The sequence below is a fragment of the Tricharina praecox genome (genome assembly GCF_024521635.1).
Source record: "Tricharina praecox strain CBS 144465 chromosome Unknown BZA05scaffold_7, whole genome shotgun sequence".
Lineage (NCBI taxonomy): Eukaryota > Fungi > Ascomycota > Pezizomycetes > Pezizales > Pyronemataceae > Tricharina > Tricharina praecox.
In genome coordinates, this window is record NW_026250409.1 from 612,831 (window position 1) to 631,121 (window position 18,291).

At 55.8% G+C, this 18,291-nt stretch overlaps 8 protein-coding genes and 1 non-coding gene across 9 annotated transcripts; 4 read left to right on the forward strand and 5 right to left on the reverse strand.

Moving 5' to 3' along the window:
* The first annotated feature begins 125 nt into the window (after positions 1–125).
* BZA05DRAFT_t110 lies at positions 126–230 on the forward strand. Its single transcript has one exon. It is a non-coding gene; the product is annotated as a tRNA-Met (tRNA).
* Positions 231–979: 749 nt separating this feature from the next.
* Positions 980–2,477, reverse strand: BZA05DRAFT_424770 (uncharacterized protein; the record flags this gene model as incomplete). The annotated part of the gene is made up of 5 exons (XM_051485928.1): positions 980–1,211; positions 1,261–1,369; positions 1,425–1,556; positions 1,593–1,701; positions 1,995–2,477. The coding sequence occupies 5 exons, from the start codon at positions 2,475–2,477 to the stop codon at positions 980–982; spliced, it is 1,065 nt and encodes a 354-aa protein (XP_051341168.1).
* A 552-nt stretch (positions 2,478–3,029) lies between these two features.
* Positions 3,030–5,978, forward strand: BZA05DRAFT_392352 (ADC synthase). Its single transcript, XM_051483087.1, has one exon. It carries the CDS (start codon positions 3,443–3,445, stop codon positions 5,699–5,701), a length of 2,259 nt encoding a protein of 752 aa, XP_051341169.1. The 5' UTR covers positions 3,030–3,442; the 3' UTR covers positions 5,702–5,978.
* Positions 5,979–6,215: 237 nt separating this feature from the next.
* On the reverse strand, positions 6,216–7,587 carry BZA05DRAFT_392354 (regulatory subunit of cyclin-dependent kinase). The gene is made up of 4 exons (XM_051483088.1): positions 7,152–7,587; positions 7,022–7,048; positions 6,759–6,935; positions 6,216–6,656 (listed from the first exon to the last, which is right to left on the reverse strand). The coding sequence occupies exons 1-4, from the start codon at positions 7,244–7,246 to the stop codon at positions 6,632–6,634; spliced, it is 324 nt and encodes a 107-aa protein (XP_051341170.1). The 5' UTR covers positions 7,247–7,587; the 3' UTR covers positions 6,216–6,631.
* A 2,340-nt stretch (positions 7,588–9,927) lies between these two features.
* On the forward strand, positions 9,928–11,323 carry BZA05DRAFT_248448 (nucleotide-diphospho-sugar transferase). The gene is made up of 3 exons (XM_051480004.1): positions 9,928–10,371; positions 10,430–10,585; positions 10,641–11,323. The coding sequence occupies exons 1-3, from the start codon at positions 10,084–10,086 to the stop codon at positions 11,190–11,192; spliced, it is 996 nt and encodes a 331-aa protein (XP_051341171.1). The 5' UTR covers positions 9,928–10,083; the 3' UTR covers positions 11,193–11,323.
* Positions 11,324–11,401: 78 nt separating this feature from the next.
* Positions 11,402–12,267, reverse strand: BZA05DRAFT_248438 (uncharacterized protein). The gene is made up of 3 exons (XM_051480002.1): positions 12,125–12,267; positions 11,868–12,072; positions 11,402–11,759 (listed from the first exon to the last, which is right to left on the reverse strand). The coding sequence occupies exons 1-3, from the start codon at positions 12,150–12,152 to the stop codon at positions 11,612–11,614; spliced, it is 381 nt and encodes a 126-aa protein (XP_051341172.1). The 5' UTR covers positions 12,153–12,267; the 3' UTR covers positions 11,402–11,611.
* A 138-nt stretch (positions 12,268–12,405) lies between these two features.
* Positions 12,406–13,231, reverse strand: BZA05DRAFT_443378 (cwf21 domain-containing protein; the record flags this gene model as incomplete). The annotated part of the gene is made up of 2 exons (XM_051486840.1): positions 12,406–12,797; positions 12,856–13,231. 2 exons carry the CDS (start codon positions 13,229–13,231, stop codon positions 12,406–12,408), a joined length of 768 nt encoding a protein of 255 aa, XP_051341173.1.
* Positions 13,232–13,454: 223 nt separating this feature from the next.
* Positions 13,455–14,402, forward strand: BZA05DRAFT_350662 (Imidazoleglycerol-phosphate dehydratase-domain-containing protein). The gene is made up of 2 exons (XM_051481285.1): positions 13,455–13,777; positions 13,872–14,402. The coding sequence occupies exons 1-2, from the start codon at positions 13,513–13,515 to the stop codon at positions 14,270–14,272; spliced, it is 666 nt and encodes a 221-aa protein (XP_051341174.1). The 5' UTR covers positions 13,455–13,512; the 3' UTR covers positions 14,273–14,402.
* On the reverse strand, positions 14,403–17,794 carry BZA05DRAFT_472542 (uncharacterized protein). Its single transcript, XM_051488021.1, has 2 exons — positions 17,280–17,794; positions 14,403–17,198 (listed from the first exon to the last, which is right to left on the reverse strand). The coding sequence occupies exons 1-2, from the start codon at positions 17,470–17,472 to the stop codon at positions 14,428–14,430; spliced, it is 2,964 nt and encodes a 987-aa protein (XP_051341175.1). The 5' UTR covers positions 17,473–17,794; the 3' UTR covers positions 14,403–14,427.
* Positions 17,795–18,291: the final 497 nt, after the last annotated feature.

Consider the following 18,291-nt stretch of genomic DNA (forward strand, 5'->3'; position numbering starts at 1 on the left):
GTCCTACATGCTGTGAAGCTCAACCGCGAAACTGCCATTCGGCCCTGGACCGATCGGCTGCGTCACCCGTGGTAATGAAATGACTTTAGTTCAAGGACGATGATTGCCAAGACAAACTATCACATGTCTGGTTGGCTCAGTTGGTAGAGCGTCGGTCTCATATGCTTCAGTATGACTTCCACTCAGTGGTAGCAATCCGAAGATCGCGAGTTCGATCCTCGCACCGGACATTTTTTGTTCCATTCCCATATATACCTAGAGGGTAGCCCATGTCTTTTACTCTGGTCTTTAATGAATACCGGTACTCTATATTACCACGCAGTCGCTCTATCGTGTACTCTACAAAGGCATTTAGGTGCACGCACTTATCTACTGTACAAAACGCTGGAAACAAGAAAATATGTCTGATAGAAAGGAATTGCGATGCACACGTAGTAGAAATTGAGCTCGTGGTCCTAAACTAAGGTTTTAAGGGACATGCCCTGCTCTAGCAACCCTCCCGCCTCTATCGCCCCTTGCCCCTCGCGCACCGCCTCTACCTCTCTCGCCGCCACCTCGACCACCGCCTCTTCCTCCATCTCGTCCTCTGCCTCTTGCTCCGCCTCTTGCCCCGCCTCTTCCTTCACCTCTTCCGTCTCTCCAACCTGCTGCCCCTCTACCACCCCTACCTCTCGCAGGAGGTGCAGGTGCAGGTGCAGGCCCATCCGGGACATCGTCAAAATCGACCAACTCCTCGTCCGATTCTGGATCCGAGTCGAAGGCTAGTATTAGGTCATCTTCCAAATCCGAGTCGTCTTCAAATAGCACTCGTATCAGGTCTTCCACCACAGGTAACTGTCGCTGCTGCCGCGGTTGTTGTGGTTGTGGTTGTGGCAGCCTTCGTGGCTGCGGTTGCGGCTGCGGTACTTCTGGTGCTTCGTCTTCGTCTTCTTCTTCTCCGTCGGGTGGACGCTATGTATTCTTCTTCAGCCTTTGATTCCTATTCTTCTTCAGATCCGAGTGGTCTTACCCCCGCCTCAATCAACCGCTGGTTTTCGATATCCCCAGATTCGCCCTCCCACAATCGCTGGTAGCAGTCGGTGCCGATGGTATTGTAATGAAAGTAAGGATTTTCAGCCGGCAGGTATGCCGAGCAAAGAAAGCAAAAGTGCGTGGCACAGGTACAGATCATATGATTGCATCCATGGCTCTTAAGAACGGGGGTCTCGCAACTGCGCAGGCTTCGGTTAGTGAAGTTTGACGAGGGTGTGGTGTGCTCACGTTGGACATGGTGTGGTGTTTTCCCGGAGGAATTTCTCGTTCGCAAGTTCCTCCTCCGTCAATGTACCATCAGCAGGCTTGCAGATCTGAAAATCGCCGTGCCATGATGCTTTCGGAGGTGTCAGTTTGATAGCGATAACCGGTACTATGCATGGAGAACTTACCCAAACACTTCGAACAAAATGCCAACGAGCAAGTCGAGCACACCTGGAGCTTTTCTTTTAACGGTGAGACCGTTTCTTTCACCTTTTTCTTGCTGTCCGCCTCGTACACATGCTCTTCAATCGGTTGTGGGACTGCATTGCGGTCTGGCAGCCAATAATCATTCCCACTAATCTTCATCGAAGCCTCTACATTCTCCACCGACGCCCGCGATGGAGCTTGGCACCATTGTCGGGGACAGTAAATTGTCTTCGGGTCGGCGGCCAAAGCCTTCTTTTTCTTCAGAACTGAGTACCCGCGTCACCATGTCGGGCGCTATCCCGATGTCGAGGAGCTCCTCGGGCGGTAAAGTTGGAGGGAGCGACGAGAGCATTCGCTGATTCGGTGTCTCGTTGACTTCTTCCTGAAGGGGAGCTGCAGGAGCCACTTGCTGTCTCGTGGCAGTCTTCACGCAAGACGGGTCGGAACATCGGACGGAAGATACATCCCCTTCAGTGATGAGGTTGGTGTAATAGTCCTATGCACCAAGTGAGCTGGGCGATCTCTTCCACATCGTAGGCAATCCCACTGACTCGTAAACACGGCCGACAAAAAACATGTATACAGGACCGCAGCTGGTGGCAAAGCACTCCCTTCTTCGGCTCCAGACATATCCCGCAGTCATAAGTCTCCTGGTCAAACTTTTTCCGCTTCGTCTCCTGGTTAAAGGCAACAAGTTCCTCCTGCAGCTCGGCCGGAACCAGCAGTGCTCCACTTATACCTAGACCCCGCTCAATACGCTGTTGCACATGGTCGATGATAGCGAACACCACCTGGCCATGGCCATACTCTTCCCACAGTCCAAGACATTCCTTTTTAAGCACCTCAAGCTTTTCGGTCGGCAGCCACGCCGGTGAGGTGGTGAGTTCAATCACTGGTGGAGCTTCGAGGGGATACGCTTCGGGAAGATCAAACTTGAGTTGGATCGGTGGAAGATGTTGAAACCGTGTCGCGGGATCGCCGAGTGAGAATGCTATGGCCAGCGGTTCCACAGGCGACACCGGGAGATCGACCATCCCGGAAAAGGGTGAGAGAATGGTGAGCTCTTCGGAATAGATGGATGCAACTGTTCCTAGCTCCTGGGATCGCTCGTCTCCTGATTCCGAGAGCATTTCGGAGGTAAGAGTTGAAGCCATGACCAGTTGTCTCAACTTAGCCGACACCGAGGATCCCTGACCAGGTAGACTGTGCGATGGTGAAAGGATACCGCTGTAAGGGGAGAGTTTTCAAAGCGTTAGGACTGTGGCGGCGGCGATGAGGAACTCTCAAATACCAATCAAAAGTGGCAACTCGGATGTCGGGGTTCAGATTGAAGAACCGTGGAACAGTAGAGTGGCTGATAAATGGGTCGAACAACAGGTGCTAACAGTCAAAATGCCCCCGTGCTTTCTGATGACTCGGTATAGAGTCCCGCCGAGTAATCCAAGCCGTATTGAGATACGGGAATCGGCAGAGGTTGGATGTGGTCGTAGAAATAGAGATGGAGGTGGATGGCGGGGTTGATTGGTGGTAGAGGTCGGCTTTAGCACAACTCCCACGCGTGCATGCAATTGAGCCTTCAGCTCAGGGTCGACAGTTTTTATAAGACATGCATGCAGGGCAAAACGGCGACTTTTCGACTCATCCCATCTCCACAAGCACTTCTTTCGTCTTCTTTTCTTGCAGACTTGCAGAAGCATCGGCAAGCAGAATCCTCCGAAAGCCAGCCATGCGCCATGCCTCCATCTTCTCAACTATGATGTACGACTAGCTAAAAGTACCCCACACTTCGGAACACAGGGGAAAAAATAAAAATTCCATGCACCGCGAAAAGCCGCTCTTCGCCTCCAACCCCTCCAACACCCCCGACACGATGGCACAACCACCGCACAACACCGACTACAGCCAACAGCAGCCGTGACTGCTACCGCCGACTCACTGCGACTTCCCGAAGACTGTCCCTACGGTCCCTGATAAGCTCAACCTTTAGCCCAGGGTAACAATGGCGGCAGCAGAGACCCCGCGGATCCTCCTGGTCGACGCTTACGACTCTTTCACCCATAACCTTGCGGCACAGCTCTCGCGCTACACCGCCGCCGAAGTCCACACAATCCACATCGACTCTCCGTTCGCTTCGATCGAGGGGCTACTGCCGTACCTTCCGTGCTTCGACGCGGTCGTCATCGGTCCCGGTCCTGGCTCTCCGGACAACGACAAAGATGTCGGCATCATAAAGGATATCTGGCATCTGGGCAGCTCCCATATGCTACCGGTATTTGGTGTATGCCTAGGATTGCAGAGCCTATGCCTTGCGTTTGGTGGCAATGTCGAGAGGCTGCGCACGGTTAAACATGGATTGTCGTCTACGATCCGGCACGGCGGGGTGGACCTCTTTGAAGGTCTCGGGAACATGAGTGCGGTCAGGTACCACTCACTACATGCGACACTTGGAGAGGGAGGCAAAGACGACCTGGAAGCCCTGGCATGGGCGGATGATGCGGAGAATGGCGAGGTCCTCATGGCGGTGAAGCACAGGACGAAGCCATTCCGGGCGGTCCAATACCATCCGGAATCTATATGCACGGAAGGGAGCGATAGGGTGGTGGAGAATTTCTGGCGGTCGGCCTGCAGGTGGAATATGGACCATGGACGAAGGACTACGGGACTCCCAGGAAGCTGGAGGGTCCGCCCACGTGAAGCGAGTTTGCTGGACCAACTGCGGCACGCTGGAGAGCTTCCTGAAGCACGCGCCGTGAATACGGTCCAGACGACCAGTCTGTTTGCTCGAGGCCTCGATGTTCGAAGGATCTGCGAAATGCTCGACGTGGAATCGAAACGGGAGTTCGTCCTCTTAGAATCCGCCGCGACTCCGGGCCGATGGAGCATAATCGGAATTTTAACACCTGGTATCACTCAGCTTATCCGATATACAGCCGGTGACTCATATATTGAGTTGTCAAAAGTTGGGGATGAAAAGACCTCGCGCGTTGGGCTACAGCCCCCGTGTAATGCGTCGGTGTGGCGGTTCCTAGCTTCCTATATGGAACGGCGCAAGGCCAGTGGTGGCAAGAAGGAATCCCCATTCTGGGGCGGATTGGTCGGATACTTCTCCTACGAACTGGGTGTGGAGTCGCTTTCGATACCACTCCCTCACAACCGAAAAAGGCGACCAGATGTGAACCTCGCCTTCGCGGAGCGCAGCATAGTCATCGACAGTCTGACTGGCCGAATCTATGTGCAATCCTTGATCCCTCACGACGGCGAATGGCTGGAGTCGATGAAGCTGCAGTTGCAGCAAGAACACGACCTCTCACTTACGCCGTCGGCCACCCCTCCGCCCGCCGGAATCGCCGCGCCATCTTCTATCCAGATGCATTACAAAGAGGCCTGCGAGCCGACTATCGTCAAGCCCTCGGGGGAGCTCTACAAATCCCTCGTGCGCGAATGCCAAAGCTACCTCGCAAGCGGCAATTCCTACGAGCTCTGCCTAACCGCGCGCACACGGGTTAACCTCCCCTCCCCCCAGCCCCCAGTCTGGAGTCTGTACGGGCTCCTCCGCGCGCGAAACCCCGCCCCCTACGCCGCCTACCTCCGGCTGCAAGGCGTAACTTTGCTCTCCTCTTCGCCCGAGCGCTTCCTCTCCTTCTCGCGCACGGGCGCAGTGCAGCTGCGGCCGATCAAGGGCACGGTCAGAAAGACAGCGGGCATGACGCGGCAGCGGGCGGAGCAGCTGCTTAACACGCCCAAAGAGCGCGCCGAGAACCTGATGATCCTCGACCTGATCCGGCACGACCTGCACCGGATCCTGGGCGCCGGGAACGTTACCGTGCCGCTGCTCATGAGCGTCGAGGAGTACGCCAGCGTGTTCCAGCTGGTCTCGGTGATCGAGGGGGCAATCCCCTCCCCCTCCGCCTCCCCCACCTCCTCCAGCCTGACAGGCCTGGATATCCTCGCCTCCTCGCTCCCGCCGGGCTCGATGACCGGTGCGCCGAAGAAGCGCAGCGTGGAGATCCTGCAGGCCCTCGAGGCCACCGACGAGGAGCGCGGCGTCTACTCCGGCGTGCTAGGGTACCTGAGTGTGTGCGGCGCCGGCGACTGGAACGTCATCATCCGCAGCGCGTATCGGTACGACGACGAGGGCGACGCGGGGCAGTGGTGGCTTGGGGCTGGCGGCGCGGTGACGGCGCTCAGCACGCCTGACGGCGAGTGGGAGGAGATGGAGACCAAGCTCGAGAGCACGTTGAGGGCGTTTTGTGGGTAGGTGCGATGTGGGATGTGGGTACCTAGACGGGACAGCGCTTGCTTTGCTTCGTTTCAACAGAAGGTTTGATGGGCGTTTGTTTTATATGTTGGTTATTGGTTATCTGGTTTTTTTTGGACGGGACTGGACTGGACGGGACGGAGTATATTTTGGGGTTATGTTATGGCTCGCGTTTTTCAACAGGCGGTCACGACGGGGTTTGGGGGTGTAGCTATAATCAGATATTGGCTAGATATATGTATACCAAAAGGTTTGGTGAATTTCACGGGTTCGGGATTATTACTGCGCCTGTTCCCCCCTTCGTGGCTGGTCGGTGTCTTGTTCATCCGCTACTGGTTTACGAGTGGAGTGCCATTCGGCCGGCGAATACGATTCCTGACCGTCGGTACCCGAATGGCGCCGTTCTCTAGAATTCCGCTGGCTGGATCGGGTGTTTCGTGGAGCGGGTTCGGAGCGATGTTGTGCCCCGAGCTCCCGACTGTATGGCTCCACATGCTCCAATTCGCACTCCAGAACGCGCGGCTTTGCACCCAGCTGACGAGACATGTAGGTAGGTAGGTAGGTAGGTAGGAGCATGCACACACACGAAAAGAAAACCACTTGCAATTATCTTCCATGACACCTACTGCTATGTACCACAGTCCACTAATCCAAAGCCCCTCCCCATCCCACAGAACCCAATCCCGGACGAAACTTGCGAGCGGAAACACAGCAAAAATTCATTGGTATCGTCGAATTCTGTCCCTGGGTCAGGTGCGTAGTAGTAGTAGTAGTAGTAGTAGTAGTGCTAGCAGCAGCAGCAAGGTGTGTTGTCCACCCACCCCACCCGGTGACGGAGTTGTTTCCAAAGCGCCTGTATTTGCGAAAGAAAAACAAAAGGAAGAATGAACGCCGGTAAAGTAGGAAAGAACTTCAATGTCCCAAGGAAATTTATTGCCCGTAGTTCTTGGGCCTCCTGCAAAAAAGGGTCGCATCAGTATGCAATCGGCCGGTCAACAGCAGAGGCAGCAGCAGCAGAACAAAGCGACTGGCTGCTGCAAATGAATACGAAACTTACTTGAACAGAAGAATGTGGGGTTCTGGCGCATGAATCTCGTAGTGCTGCCATCCCAGACTCTGGGTGATTCCCAAGCCTCTCCACTCATCTTCATGCAAGATCTTGAGGGTTCCCGTCTCGGAGTCGAAGTAATCCTTGGGGATCATCTTGAGCATGCCCTTCGGAAGCATCACGTGCCTGGAAGGGTGCCGAAATTAGTTGTGAGCTCGAATAGGCGAGCGCGGCGGAGCGGGGTGTTGGGGGGGAGGGCGGGCTCTACGAACCGATACTCATAGTTCTTATCAGAATAACTATAAGGTTCGAAGTCAGCGGGGGTTCTGGTGGTTCATGGGCATTAAATTCCCCCTGCGCAGCAGCGCAGTGACGGGTATATGGGGAGGAGGAGGTTCATACCGGTCTGAGTAGTGGATGTTGTCCGTGAACTCGTCGAGGCGGGCGCGCTCCGTGTCGGTGAGGAGGCGCGGGCGGGCACGCTGCTTGGTGGACATTCTTGCGGTGGTTGCGAAGGAGCGCGGGGGGGAAGCGGAGCGAAGTGTTGTTTTGGTAGTGGTGGGGGAGAAGTGGTTGATGGGACAACGGGCGGCTCAAGTGGGTTACTGTCGCTGGGGTTGTGTGGTGTGTTCTGTGGTGAGGTTACGCGCTTTTGTTTCAGAGCTTCGCGTCTCGCTCGACTAGTCGTGGGGAGAGGCGTGGAGTTGAGGATGGGGGGGTGAATGAGTAGGAGAGAAGGGAGGGATGGCCTTGTTGGGGCGAGGGGTGGTTGTTATTGTTGTGGTTGGTTAGGATGGTTGCAACGGAAACAATCGATGAAGTGTTGGAGGAACGCCGGGATCACTGCGCAGCCCCTTGCTGCATGGCGGACTAGTGAGGAAAGTATTGGGACGCATAGTACCAAGCCCTCAGCCCAAGTGTCCCAAGATCATCGTCACTCGTGTGATAGCAACACCACCACCTCCCATGGACATTGGAGACACCGAATAACGAGGCTATCATCGTGTACCGGTGCATGAAGGGTCCGGTACAAGACAGCGTTTCGAGTGTGTGTATATCGCATCCTTCCACCGTGAGGTTATGGCAGCGGTATCCACACTTCTCTCCCGTGGAATACAACGCACGGACTCACCATCTCAGCCTTCGGTAGCATGTTATTCCTCTTGGCATCGCTTGTCCACGGATACCGCTTGAATCCGAAATCACACGGGTGGATTTGGGACATGCCCGGAGTGATGGTACATAAGATTTTCGATCGGACAGTCACCAAAAGTTATGGTGTCCGAGAGGCCTCAACAATGAACATCTACTTTGGGCGAGAACCAGTGGAATGTGCGTTCTTTGTGGCTAAGCTCGTGTCTAGTTTCCGATTAGCTATGATATGCTCATCTGCTATGCTCCCCGACGCGACGAGGGTCCGAAACGAATACGCGCGTGGGCATCTGCTTCAAAGATGCTGGTTGGAATTCATACGAGGAGCATGCTGCACGGCGACTTCACCGATGTCAGTATAACTAAATACTATTCGGACTCCCCCTCTGGTCACCGCGGCTGTAGCCAAGTAGCTGCCACTCGATGCTCACTCTGCCCTCGCCGCCGGCGGTGCAGCTGGGGCCACTCCATCGCCACTGGACGAGAATCCGTTTATCAAGCACCCAAATAACCTTGCTAGACTCATAACTCCAAGAAGACTGCGTGAGCACATCGGTCTATCCAGAGCAGATATGTAATTCTCATTCAGAGCGATCCATTGAATGTCACTCGGCGGTTTCGTGTATTCCCTTAGCTGAAACCTTTTGTCGCTCCAAAGGCTTGCCCAGGAACCGACCAAGCCACAGATCGACCAAGTTTCTGCCTATTTACTCCGAATTTCTGCCTGCTTATTCCAAAAATCGGAGCGTTTCGTGGACCACGAGAAGGTGGACTCGGAAACTAGTCTCTGGGTATCCAAATCCAATAGGTATCGTGCTGTCATAACTGATCGACTCGAAGTCGGATGCCCAGAGGATGGAGGAGGCCAATGATAGGATGGATAGGCGAGCGTGTCGATCGATTGTCTGCTTCATGTGTTCCTGAGTGTGACTTGCCGCCTTGTGCTTGGCTGCGGCTCTGAGTTCTACATGGCCACAGAGAAGATCGCTCAGCGCACCCACGAAGAGTAGAAGTACCTGACCAGAGTAAGTAGTTGTAGTGGTAAGTGCGGCGGAGTCCATTCGTCTGAGGGACAACACGACTGATTGATACATACCGTACCGTGTGGGTGTGTTTGCCGTCCGAGGAAGTAGGTACACAATTGATTGGTACGATGTAGATGTGTTTTTTCCGTCTTCTCCTTCCCCACGATGGGGATGGCCAGCTTGTGGAGAAGAAGCCCGTGGGTTTCAAGGAGAGGTTTCTGTTTCCAGACAGACGACCTGCAATCCAGTTGCTCACAACTTGGCAGTGGCAGGCTTCCATGCCAGACTAGCGCAGTATCTACCGCAGCTTCGTGTATAAATTAGCCATGCAGAGTACCCACCGTACTCTATTCCCTTGCATGAAGGAATTCAGGGTCCTGACACGGTTGGCGGTGAAACACATGTCAGCCACTCAGCATGCCGCATCGCCGCTGTCGCAGCATTCGCGGCTGTGCTGGGCTGGACCTCCTGTGCCTGAATAAAACCGGAATAAATACCTAGCGGACATGGCTCCGCCAGTGTTGATCGCCTCGCCGCGCGTCCGAAGGAGGGGGGTATGTGGAGCACCCGACGGAATGTTCGATACGAGCCTGGGATTTTGTTATTATGTACCGTATTCGTGTACTTTAGTTATATTCGGATCTCAGCTGGGAATGAAGTTGTGCTTCGAGAAGTGACGGAGAGAGGATGTGAGAGGAATTTCGCACTGGCCCCGCCGGCTGCCCATCTGCCCCGCTCCGCCTGTCCGCCGTCTCCTGCACATGCTACACATGGAGGAGGAGAAGGACTGTCGCGGCGTCGCAGGGTCGCACACCTATGCATAAACCGGACTGTCGACCACTAACCAGACAGAGTGGTTACCTGGTAACTAGCGCGTCGCCCCCTTCTCCAACCCGAACCATCTAGCCTAGCCCTATCCCACTTTCACTCCCCCATCTTCTCTCGTACCATACATAACTAACTCCTTCCTTCCTTCTTCTCATTGTTCCTTCGTTCCTCGTTCCTTCGGTCCTTCCTTTGCCTCCGCCTACCTCCGAAAGTACAGACGCTATCACTAAAGCTCGTTGGTCGCTCCTTTGATTCTCGTCTCGATTCTGCGCCCCCTGGAGAACGCGCGCCGGTCACCACAAACAAACAAAAACACCAAACGTCTCACAATGCGACCCAGTCGAGGGCTGCTATTGTTCCTCCTTGCCAACCTGCTGTTAATCGGATTGTTGCTGCACTCGGTGTTCACCCTTCTCACATTGCTATTCGAGGACTGCTCCAACGATGCGATTCCAGCAATTGATATCCCGGCCCCCGATGCCCTCGAAGAAATAAACAAGCTGCCTCAATACATCCCCAAGATCATCCACCAGACCTGGGCGAATGAGTCGATTCCCGAAAAGTGGCAGAAGGCTCAGAAGAGCTGTCGTGATCTGCATGAGGATTATGAATATATGGTGGGTCTCTCGGTGGTGGCGGTGGTATTGTGGTCTGATGGCTGATTGTGCGAAACAGCTCTGGACAAACGAGAAAGCCAGGAACTTCATCGCGAAGGAGTACGACTGGTTCTTGGAGACTTACGATAACTACCCGTACCCGATTATGCGCGCCGATGCTATCCGATACTTCATTCTGAACCACTACGGCGGAATCTACATCGACCTGGATGATGTATGTCCCTCTCCGAGACAATTGCTTTCTTTTTTTCTAACAGCTCTGGCATTAGGGTTGTGAGCGCCGCCTCGATCCCCTTCTCTCATACCACGCCTGGCTCCGCAAAACCACCCCCAGCGGAATCTCGAACGATGCAATGGGCAGTGTCCCCAACCACCCGTTTTTCAAGAGCGTCCTCGACAGCTTGCAGAAGTACAACCGCAACTGGCAGATACCCTACGTGACGGTCATGTACAACACCGGCCCGTTGTTCCTCAGCGTCATCTGGAAGGAGTACTTGCCCACCGTGAAATCGGAGGAGACTCGTGTACGCATCTTGATGCCTGCCGAGTACAACGACCATCCGTGGAGCTTCTTCGGCGTGTACAAGGGATCCTCGTGGCACCGCAACGATGCTAAGACCATCTTCTGGATGGGTCAGCATTGGCTGCTAGTGACGGTTGTAGTCTTTGCGTTCTGCGCGTCTCTCTACGTCTGCGGATTCTACGCATACCGGCGAGTCCACCTCCGCGACTCAAACTACAGTGCCCATGCCTCGCCATTCTCCAGCTGGTCGTGGCCATGGAGCAAGAATGGATACAAGCCCATCAAGCACGAAGTTTGAGTTACCACGTACGAAAGCGGGGGCACTTGCGTTTGTTTGTTTTCATGTTTACTGGCCTGTAATTGCTTCCTTCTCCTGTCAGATATTCCGCCTACTAGGCAGTGTGCCTTTCACGCCTGCCACTTTTAGTGCACGTTTTGATGATTGACGACGTTCTTTTTTGGTGTTCACTTCTCGTATATATTATCTGGGAGCAGTAGTAGGAGGATACCCGTTTATTTGTTTTCTGGGGACGGCCAGGAGGGGTGCGGGAGTGTTGTAATGAGTCCAAGGCGGGGTCGCAAGTACCATAGAGAAGAGGATGACTGGAGGAAGAAGAAGTCTCCTGTAGTAGTAGTTAATATACATCTGGATGCTACATCCATATATCCTACACCTGCATCCAGCGATCGTGATCGCGATCGTGTTCGCGCTCGCGTTCACTTCCCCTTCGTCGCCGCGCGCTCCTTCGCCCTTGCCTCCATCTCATCCAGCAGCACCATCTCCTCCACCAGCGCCCTCTCCCTAGCCTCCTCAATCTTCTCCCTCCTCTCCGCGCGCACCATGGTTTCATACATCCTCAACCGACTACCCCCCGCCGCCGATTAGCCCCCATCCCACCTCCCCACCTCCCCCATCCCACCTCCCCACCTCCCCCATCCCACCTCCCCCCACAGCACGAGGGGGCGAACTCACTGGTCAGCTTCAACCATCGACCCAATGGTCGTGGGGCACATCCACAGGTACACGCGGAACTGAATCGTGAGGTTGCGCACCAGCGGCGAGAACGCGTGCGCCAGTGCTACGCCGGCCAGTGACACGGCGCCCCACTTCGCGGCGCCAACGAGTGCGCCGATGCTGGCGGCGCGCGCTGCCGAGTCTACGTGCGAGAGTTTGCGGGCTGGGATGAGTTAGCGATGCGGAGAGAGGGAGGGAGGATGGGGGAGGAGGACGGTCGTCGTTGGGGAGTGGGGACGGCATGGTTGCGGTGGGTGAGGTGGAGTGGAGGTGAACTGAAGGAGAGGCGGCATGTCACGTCATGATGGATTGTTGGCTTACGCCGGAGGTGCCGAAGAGCCTCAGCTCAGCTCAGCGGCAGAGGGTTATACATAACGATCGGGAGAATTGTGCGACCAAATAATGCCGAAACGCCGGTTGCTTAACTTGAGGAATGAAGGAAATACATATGAAGAATGAAAAAAAGTCCTGTAGAACAATACAGTAGACGGACAGGCTACCTCTCCCTCTCCCTCCTTCCACCTCTATCTTCCCTCCTGTCTTCCCTTCGGTCTTCCCTCCTGTCGTCCCTCCTGTCTTCCTTCCTATCTTCTCTCCTGTCCTCCTTCCTGTCCTCCTTCCTATCATCTCTCCTGTCTTCCCTCCTGTCGTCTCTCCTGTCGTCTCTCCTCTCTTCCCTCCTGCCAGCTCTCTCCCTCCTCGGCGGCGGCGACATCCGTTTTCTCGGCGGCGACGCGCTCCGTCTCCGAGAATTGTTATTGCCCGGGTTCGCACCCATCTCGCGCTGCTCCAACCGACGGATCTTCTCCTCCTCCTGGCGGCGCCAATGACTGCCCTCTTCGTAGTCCTTCGAGATGCCGAGCGCATTCCTCAGCCGTTCCGACTCGACTACACACAATCAGCTTCTCTGCACGCACGCATCGCAAACAGACCGCCAAGCACTCACCCATCTTCGCCGCGGCAATCTCATGGACCATATGCGGCTTCAGCCTTCCCCTATCTATGCCACCACCGCCCCTCTCCATCTCCTCGAGCAGCTGCACCCTGAGCTTCTGCACCTGCTTCCCGATCTCTTCCTCGTCGACCTCGGCCGCCTCCTCGAGCCGGTCCTGCAGCTCGAGACACTTCACCTCCACCGCGCGCTTCCGGTCGTGTAGCAGGATCTCCGCGTCAGGCGCCCGCTGCTGGTATTTTTTCGCGTCGAGGCTGTCGCGGTCCCGTGGGTGCGGCGCGTCCCGTGGTCGTAAAAAGGACATGTTCCGCTGTACGTACCCGGACGTCCCTGAGCCGCGCGGCGTAGAGAGACCGACGTTGGATGACATTGTTGCTTGTTGTTGGTTGGTTTGAGGGTGGTGCTGGTGTGGAAAGGTTGTGTGCGCGCGCTGGTAGGTTGGTTGGTTGGATGGATGCGAGCTCGAGAGCTGGCTGGCAGCGCTGAGGCGTAGGACTTACCCGGCCGAGGTGGGCCGCGGAGCCGCATGGCGCAAGCAGGGATAGAGTTGGCCCACAAATTTAAGCTGCCGCCTCTGCCCCACTAGAACTCAATCCGCCCCTCCACCGCACCCGCACACCCGCCACACCACCACCGCACCCAACCCTCACGATGTCCGCCCCCGACATCACCCGCCGCACCGCGACCCTAAACCGTAACACGAACGAGACCAAGATCCAAATCTCACTCTCGCTCGACGGCGGCTCTTTGCAATCTCTCGGTGGCGCCGCGGAAGATGCGTCGCACGCTACACAGACCTCGGCCGCCCAGAGCATCAACATCAACTCCGGCATCGGCTTCCTCGACCACATGCTGCACGCCCTCGCAAAGCACTCCGGCTGGTCGCTGAGTCTCGCTTGTCAGGGTGATTTGCATAGTACGTAACGTCTCCACACACATACACGCAAGAGGGGGAGTGGGGGGAGTGGAGTGGGGGGTGGGAAAGGGAGTTGTAGCTGATAAGGAGACAGTCGACGATCACCACACGGCCGAAGACTGCGCTTTGGCGCTCGGGAGCGCATTCAAAGACGCCATCGGCCCTATCGTAGGGTACAAGCGATTCGGCACCGGTTTCGCGCCCTTGGACGAGGCGCTTTCGCGCGCCGTCGTCGATCTCTCGAACCGTCCCTGTGCCACTGTCGATCTCAAGCTCAAGCGGGAGAGGATCGGAGACCTGAGCTGCGAGATGATTCCTCACGTCCTGGCCAGTTTTGCCCAGAACGCAGGTATCACTATGCATGTTGACGTGCTGAAGGGAGAGAATGATCATCATAAGGCCGAGAGCGCGTTCAAGGCGCTGGCGTTGGCGCTGAAGGAGGCGACTACGAGGACTGGGAGCAACGATGTGCCTAGTACTAAGGGCGTGTTGTAAGTTGTGGGACTACTGTGTATGTTAGGTATTTGCATTGGGATTGGGATTGGGATTGGGGTTTGTTTTGGGTAGATATCACGGGAGCCAAAAAAGGTGAAGAGCATAGATCGTAATTTGGTAATCAAGAAGAAAATACTGTCTACAGTCACATGCCTTCAAATCACCAGCTTCAACTGAATCTTCCTCTTCCCAGTACTCTCCTCCTTCGCATCGGTAACCGTAACTTTGACCTTGGCGAATAACTCCAGCAGCACCTCCCTCTTCCCCGTCTCAACCTTGAGCGTATAGTTCTCGCCATCGAACTCCGTCTTCGGCTCGTACGCAACTCCCGCCTCCGACATCTCCTTGATCTTGATGACGCCCTCGATTCCGAACCTGGGCACGAACACGACGAACCCGTTGCTGAAGATGCGCATGACGAACCCGTCCTCCTGCGCGACGCGGCCCTTGAGCGCCTGGCCAACATAGTACTCGACGCTGGCACGGCCGGCAAACTGCGCGTTGCGGTGGCGCACGTTGATGTTCTTGCAGACGGCCTCGAGCTTGGCCTTGGAATGCAGCGACTGGTCGAGGCGCTCGTATTCGATCGCGGCGGCGAGCTGGCGATGCGCGACGACATCGGCGTACCGGCGGATCGGCGACGTGAAATGCGTGTAGATCTCCGAGGCGAGGCCGTAGTGGCGGAACTCGGGATAGGCTTGCGTGCCGGAGCAGAAGTACTCGGCGGAGAGCATGCAGCGCGTGGCGAGGATGCGTACGAGGGTGTTGAAGAAGGGGTCGTTGGGGTCGACGCACTCGTCGAGGGAGTCGGCGAGGGCTTTGCTCGAGTCAACTCTCAACGGCAGGTTCTTGCGGACCTTGAGCTGCTTCTGGAGCTCTTCGAAGTTGGTGGCTGGTGGTGCGCCGTGGCGACGCAGCATGGCTGTCTGGGGGAAGGCTTCGTAGATCTTGCCGGCTACCGAGATGTTGGCGAGTAACATGAACTCCTCGACCAGAGAGTTAGTTTCCAGCAGCTCCTTAGTCTTGACATCTATCGGGTCCGATGTCTCCGAGTCCGCTTCGATACGGACTTCGGGACTGGCGAGGTTCAGTGCACCGTTGGCCATACGGTTGGCACGCAGCTTCTTGGAGAGCATCAGGAGCGTGCGCATTCCCTGCGTCAGGTCGTCCTGCGCACCGGCGTCGTCGATGCGGATCTGCGCCTGCTCGTAGCTGAAAGCTTCGCGAGACTTGATGGCTGACTTGTCGAACTTGACCGAGACGATCTCCGCGTCTGGCGTCATCTCCCAGATGGTGGAGAAGGCAAACCGCTCGACGTATGGCTTTAGGGAGCAGAGGTCGGTACCAAGCAGCATCGGTAACATGTCAATACGCTTGTCCACCAGGTATACTGTCGTTCCTCGGGCAGTAGCCTCGTCATCCATTGGAGTGTTGGGCTTGACGAAGTGGGTGACATCAGCGATGTGAACGCCCACCTCAAAGTTGCCATTAGGAAGAGGAGCAGCATGGAGTGCGTCGTCGATATCTTGACAACCCGGAGGATCGATACTGCAGATTAACTTTTCTCTATAATCGACTCTGCCCTTCCACCTAGGGTCGGTCATCTCTGGTACCTTCCAATCGTGTCCTTCGCTGGGCAAGCAGTCCAGGACCGACTTAGGGAAAGGCCGATACTGAACATCGTATTCCAACAGCAACGCCTCGGTCTCGGCCTCTTTAGTCTCCAGTTCTCCTAGCGATCTAACAAAGTGGCCCACTGGGTATCTGGAAGTCCTGTCCCAAGAGTCAATGGCCACCACAATCCGTTTTCCGAGCAGCTCCGAGGCTTGTCGTGTGCGAATGCGAATCTTGGGAATCCGCTTGTCCATGGGAAGCAGGAATACAGTCTGCTGGCCCCTCCCTTTGTTTTTCGAGGCAGACGAGGGATCAACATGGCCCACGTAGTACCGCCAGTTCCGCTTGACAACGCCGACAACTTTCGCCGTGGGCTGCGGCTTTCCCTCAGCACTGTTGCCTTGGGATCGCTTCGCCTCTTCGATCAATGCCCTTCGCTCTTGCTCCGTCTCAACCGCTTCCGGTTGGTCTGTTTCGGGATTGTCGTTCTTGTTTAGGGATTCCTCCTCAAGGATTTTGCTGGAAGGTTGCTTCCATTGATCCTGCGGAAGAAGCTCAACAACCACCAGATCGCCTGATACGGCACGGTTGATGTTCTCACGACCGAGAATGATCAGAGGCCGGTCGAGTAATGGAACATGGATCGACCCCTCCAAGAAGTTGTAGGTACTGACGTTGAAGATTCCCTGGTGCAGCGTCCCCGCTTTCACACCAGTATTCATCTTCGACATGGAGTAGTACTCGGGATAGATCATATCACCACGCGCCGCCTTAGCATCCTGATCCTCCAACGCCGCACTGATCATATCAAACAGCTCATCGGCGTTCTCCAGTCCCTTGACATACTCCTTGATATTGCAGCACGAAACCCCCTCCGCCTTGGCCTTCCGTAGATTGTCCTTATCATCACTCAACATCACCACCTCGGGACAACGACTCTTCGTCCCGGCCACGGCCTCTTCGAGATGGCTCTTATACCAAGCGCAAGCCACACGCACCGCTCTATCGTTCCGGTCATTGATCGTCTCGGCCGGCAGCCGGCGCACATACGTCTCCTTCCGGAATTCGTTGTGGAAGACATAGAAGCGCTTATCCTGCGAGGCGGCGAGCGCGCGCAGACGGTTGTACAACGGCAGCGACCGGTTCCGCAGCTCCTCCAGCACCGTCTGCAAAACCACCACGTCGTAGAACGCGGACTTGTGCTCGATCACGTCCATGCAGTACAGGAAGATGTTGGTGTCCGGGACCAGGTAGTGGCCGTCCTTGAACGCCGAAGTGCCCGCGGGCGTCGCTGAGAGCACGAACGGTTTGACTGTACGCAAGCGCGGTCAGGTCAGCGCACGCCCTTCCACATCCACCGAATCCCCCGCCCATGCATCTGTCCGTAGAGTACCTTTTCCATTCGAGTCCGGAGGAGCCGCGATATTGCACGGCACGCAGAGATCTGACGAGCACGGGATATCCTGTCGCAGGTACAGCTCGCGCACGACCTTGACGCACTTCCCCTTCGACGAGCGCAGGAACACCTTCGAGGCGAAGCCGCTGTCCGTTCGGCTTTCGGTCAGCGAGCGCTTGAGACTGGTCATTGCGACGTGTGGTGTCGTGTGGTGATGGTAGGTGACGGTAGGTGACACTGCAAGCAACGAATTCCATCTTTCCCTCTAGAGTAGAGTAGAGTAGAGTAACTAACGCACGGTTTGGGGCTTGGCGAGGCACGCTGCTCTAGCGGCTGAGGAGTGAGCGTTGGTGTCTGGCTCGGTCAAACACCTATTATCATGCAATTGTACGATTGTATTCTAGCACCTGTGGGCAGACGGCGAGATACGGAGGTGGAATACCCCCGAGCCAGAGAGATCTCCAGGCACTCGCCGAATCAATGACGCTGTGAACCCAGGCGCTCAACTGGCCGCTCAAACCCGAGTTTTACCAGACCATGGTATTCGTCTACGTAGTTTCCACAGCTCGTCAAAGCATCTGGGGCAATCGCATGTGTAACAAGCCAGCACGCACTTCATTGAGCCCGGACGATCAATATAGGATGCCGTGGGGGGAGCGGGGAGCAGTAGGGCTGGGATTGACCACCGCATAGTACCGATACCGACTCAGAGGATAGGTATGTGAGTATCTACAGACTTGGGTATCTACATTCGCAGCGGCCCGCCGATTCGCGTATCTACGGCCAATTACCTTAAGTCCCATCGAATAATAGCATCACGGCCTTGACAGGAGTCTGGAATCTGGCGAGCTCCGTTCACGCACGCAGCTGATACAGCTGATAACCCTGTGCAACCTGAACCACTTGGATGTTTCAGCGAACCCCAACCCAAGCAAGCTGCCTCTCGGATTTGTTGCCGCCGCTATCAAGGCTAGGGTGTTTCAAGCTTAGGCTCTTTTCGGGCCCGCAG

What these genes read in the sequence shown, in the direction of transcription:
- BZA05DRAFT_350662 (XM_051481285.1), top strand. Translation starts at nt 13,513, where the DNA reads ATGTCCGCCCCCGACATCACCCGCCGCACCGCGACCCTAAACCGTAAC. An exon ending in TTGTCAGGGTGATTTGCATA is followed by an intron (nt 13,778 to 13,871) that starts GTACGTAACGTC and finishes ATAAGGAGACAG; the next exon opens with TCGACGATCACCACACGGCC.
- BZA05DRAFT_248448 (XM_051480004.1), top strand. Translation starts at nt 10,084, where the DNA reads ATGCGACCCAGTCGAGGGCTGCTATTGTTCCTCCTTGCCAACCTGCTG. An exon ending in ATGAGGATTATGAATATATG is followed by an intron (nt 10,372 to 10,429) that starts GTGGGTCTCTCG and finishes TGTGCGAAACAG; the next exon opens with CTCTGGACAAACGAGAAAGC. An exon ending in TCTACATCGACCTGGATGAT is followed by an intron (nt 10,586 to 10,640) that starts GTATGTCCCTCT and finishes CTCTGGCATTAG; the next exon opens with GGTTGTGAGCGCCGCCTCGA.
- BZA05DRAFT_248438 (XM_051480002.1), bottom strand. Translation starts at nt 12,152, where the DNA reads ATGCCGTCCCCACTCCCCAACGACGACC. An exon ending in CCCACTCCCCAACGACGACC is followed by an intron (nt 12,073 to 12,124) that starts GTCCTCCTCCCC and finishes AACTCATCCCAG; the next exon opens with CCCGCAAACTCTCGCACGTA. An exon ending in TCGATGGTTGAAGCTGACCA is followed by an intron (nt 11,760 to 11,867) that starts GTGAGTTCGCCC and finishes GGCGGGGGGTAG; the next exon opens with TCGGTTGAGGATGTATGAAA.
- BZA05DRAFT_392354 (XM_051483088.1), bottom strand. Translation starts at nt 7,246, where the DNA reads ATGTCCACCAAGCAGCGTGCCCGCCCGCGCCTCCTCACCGACACGGAG. An exon ending in GATAAGAACTATGAGTATCG is followed by an intron (nt 6,936 to 7,021) that starts GTTCGTAGAGCC and finishes GCACCCTTCCAG; the next exon opens with GCACGTGATGCTTCCGAAGG. An exon ending in CCCCACATTCTTCTGTTCAA is followed by an intron (nt 6,657 to 6,758) that starts GTAAGTTTCGTA and finishes CCTTTTTTGCAG; the next exon opens with GAGGCCCAAGAACTACGGGC.
- BZA05DRAFT_392352 (XM_051483087.1), top strand. Translation starts at nt 3,443, where the DNA reads ATGGCGGCAGCAGAGACCCCGCGGATCCTCCTGGTCGACGCTTACGAC.
- BZA05DRAFT_472542 (XM_051488021.1), bottom strand. Translation starts at nt 17,472, where the DNA reads ATGACCAGTCTCAAGCGCTCGCTGACCGAAAGCCGAACGGACAGCGGC. An exon ending in TCCGGACTCGAATGGAAAAG is followed by an intron (nt 17,199 to 17,279) that starts GTACTCTACGGA and finishes GCTTGCGTACAG; the next exon opens with TCAAACCGTTCGTGCTCTCA.